This window comes from Cynara cardunculus, assembly GCF_001531365.2.
Source record: "Cynara cardunculus var. scolymus isolate 2C chromosome LG 1, CcrdV1, whole genome shotgun sequence".
Taxonomy (NCBI): Eukaryota; Viridiplantae; Streptophyta; class Magnoliopsida; order Asterales; family Asteraceae; genus Cynara; species Cynara cardunculus.
The window spans coordinates 28,967,283-28,970,332 of NC_037528.1; the positions used below are offsets into that span (position 1 = coordinate 28,967,283).

General features: G+C 41.1%; 1 protein-coding gene across 1 annotated transcript; it reads right to left on the bottom strand.

The window, feature by feature from the left end:
• Positions 1–843: 843 nt before the first annotated feature.
• LOC112529771 lies at positions 844–1,296 on the bottom strand. Its single transcript, XM_025141203.1, has one exon. The coding sequence runs from the start codon at positions 1,294–1,296 to the stop codon at positions 844–846; it is 453 nt and encodes a 150-aa protein (XP_024996971.1).
• Between the last annotated feature and the right edge of the window lie 1,754 nt (positions 1,297–3,050).

Consider the following 3,050-nt stretch of genomic DNA (forward strand, 5'->3'; position numbering starts at 1 on the left):
GGACGGTTAGGGCTAGGAAAAGGGGTTTTGGTGTGGGAAGAGGCGTAGCGGCCGGCGGTCGTGTAGAAGACGGACCGGCGCCAATGGTGGTGGTGGTGTGAAGAATGGTGGATTGTGTGAAAACAGTGGTAAAAAGGGGAGGGGTTCGAACGTTGCTTACCGGAGTGACCACGCGTGACATTCATCATAATCGACCCTCACAGATGCTGAACGACCGGCACCGGTGGTGGATGAACGTCTTGCCGGAGGAGCAAATGCTATGGGGTCCGGTGAGAGAGGCGCAGAGTAGGGCATTGACGGGGTGGTTGATGGTGCGCGAGTGGTGGTCAGTGTATCGCCGGCGACAGTCCGCCGGGTGGTTCATCGAGTAGGCGGTCGGTAAGGTGGCCGGCCGGTGGGGTTATTGCGTGTTCGTGCCATGAAAGGGGAGGAGGAGTTTGAGTAGTCAAGACAAAAAATGAAATTCCCCCCCCCCCTTTTCATAGATAACCGCTGGGTAAAGCATAGGAAACCACCCACTTTTGCGTGCAAAGTCTTTGGGAGTACAATTGATTTGAAAGAAATGATGACATGGTACAGTCATTTCTCTTACATAAGCCTCCATTTTCAGAAAAACCATCATCACTCTTTTTCAAAAATAACCTCATTTCTTTTCTTGAGTTCCCTTTTTCTTTTTCTTTGGAAGGTTCCACAAAAACCCTCCAAGATTTAAAAATAAAAACCAAAACCCACTGCCGAATATGAGCACGAGATGCCTACTGTGAGCATACCTGCATGAAATAAACAAAAAGTACGATAATTAAAATTATTTACACTATTTACAACAGGAGGTTCGACAATCTTTCAGAGAGATTTTTGGCTTGGATCTTGCATTCCTTCCGGGAAGAAATGCTTGACCCGATGCCCATTTACTCTAAAAACCGTATTGTCTTGTGGGTTTAAGAGATCGATAGTTCCAAACTTTCTCACTTCAACAATAGTAAAAGGTCCCGACCATCTAGATTTGAGTTTCCCGGGGAAAAGCCTCAACCTAGAATTAAAAAGGAGCACTCTTTGACCTTTTTCAAAAATTCTTTGATTGATCCTACGATCATGCCACATTTTCGTTTTTTTGTAAATTTTGGCATTTTCGTAGGCTCGGTACCTCCACTCTTCCAACTCATTGAGTTGGAGCTTTCTTTTCTCTCCCGCTAGAGTTGCATCTAGATTAAGCTCCTTAATAGCCCAAAATGCCTTATATTCTAACTCTAACGGAAGGTGACAAGATTTTCCAAAAACAAGTTGGTACGGAGACATGCCTAATGGAGTCTTAAAAGCGGTACGGTAGGCCCAAAGTGCATCATCCAATTTAAGCGACCAATCTTTACGATTTGGCTTAACCACCTTTTCTAAAATATTTTTTATCTGACGATTTGAAAGTTCCGCAAGACCATTGGTTTGTGGGTGGTAAGCCGTGGCTACTTTATGTCAGATGTTGTACTTCTCAAGAGTGGTACTTAACATTTTGTTTATGAAATGAGTCCCTTCATCGCTTATCAATGCTCGGGGTGTTCCAAAACGAACAAAAATGTTTTTATGCAAAAATTCCACTACTGTTTTGGCATCATTTCTTGGGCAAGCCTTTGCTTCTATTCATTTGGAGACATAGTCTACCGCAACCAAAATGTATTGATTATGAAAAGACATGGGAAATGGTCCCATAAAGTCAATGCCCCAAACATCGAAAAGTTCGATTTCCAAAATATTGTTCAAGGGCATCTCGTTTCTTTGGGACAAATTCCCCATGCGTTGGCATTGATCACAACTCTTCACAAATTCAAAAGCATCTTTAAATATGGAAGGCCAAAAAAATTCGCTTTGTAAAATTTTAGCGGCCGTACGTTGTCCACCAAAGTGGCCTCCGTACGGTGATGCGTGACATTCCTTTAACAAAGCTTGGATTTCATCATCCGGGACACATTTTCTCAAAATTTGATCCGATCCCAATTTAAAAAGGGATGGATCGTCCCACAAATAATGTTTGCAATCGTGAAGAAATTTTTTAAACCGATTTCCCTGAAAATGATATGGTTTAAGGCCACATGCAAGATAGTTGGCAATATCCGCGTACCAYGGATTTTGTTTTTGAAAATTGTGTTGTATGGCCAAAACATATTCATCCGGGAAAACTTCCTTAATTGCATGACTCCCCCCACTTGACACATTTCCTTCAATTCTAGAAAGGTGATCGGCCACCTGATTGTCACATCCCTTGCGGTCAACAATATGAAGATCAAATTCTTGCAATAAAAGAATCCATCTAATAAGTCGTGGTTTTGCATCAACTTTGTTAAATAAATACTTTATTGCAGAATGATCTATATGAACGGTGACTTTTGTACCAATCAAGTATGAACGGAAACGATCAAAAGCAAATACTACCGCAAGTAATTCTTTTTCCGTGGTGGTATAATTTAATTGAGCTTCAATGAGAGTCTTACTTGCGTAGTAAATGGGGTGAAAGATTTTATTTTTCCTTTGTCCCAAAAAGGGCACCCACGGCCCAATCACTTGCGTCACACATTACCTCAAAAGGTAGGAACCAATCAGGAGTGATAATAATGGGTGCCGAGACAAGAGCATTCTTGATTGTTTCAAAAGCCTTTTTTCAATCGGAGGTGAACTCAAAAGCTTGGTCAACATGCAACAAGTTACATAAGGGTTTTGCAATTTTCGAAAAATCCTTAATAAACCGTCGGTAAAAACCCGCATGTCCCAAAAAGCTACGAATGCCTTTGACCGAAGTAGATTCGGGAAATTGCATTATCACCTCAATTTTAGCTTTGTCAACTTCCAATCCTTTCTTTGAAATCATGTGACCCAAAACAATTCCCTCTTGTACCATAAAATGACATTTTTCCTAATTTAAAATCAAGTCATGGGTCTCACATCTCTCCAAACTCTTCCTCAAAATTTCAAGACAGTTTTCGAAATTAGTGCCAATAACTGAAAAATCATCCATAAAAACTTCCATAGTGTCCTCAATCATATCCGAAAAAATAGACATCATA

Bases quoted from the DNA above. Each gene is read 5' to 3' on its own strand.
- LOC112529771 (XM_025141203.1), bottom strand. From the start codon at position 1,296: ATGTCTCCGTACCAACTTGTTTTTGGAAAATCTTGTCACCTTCCGTTA.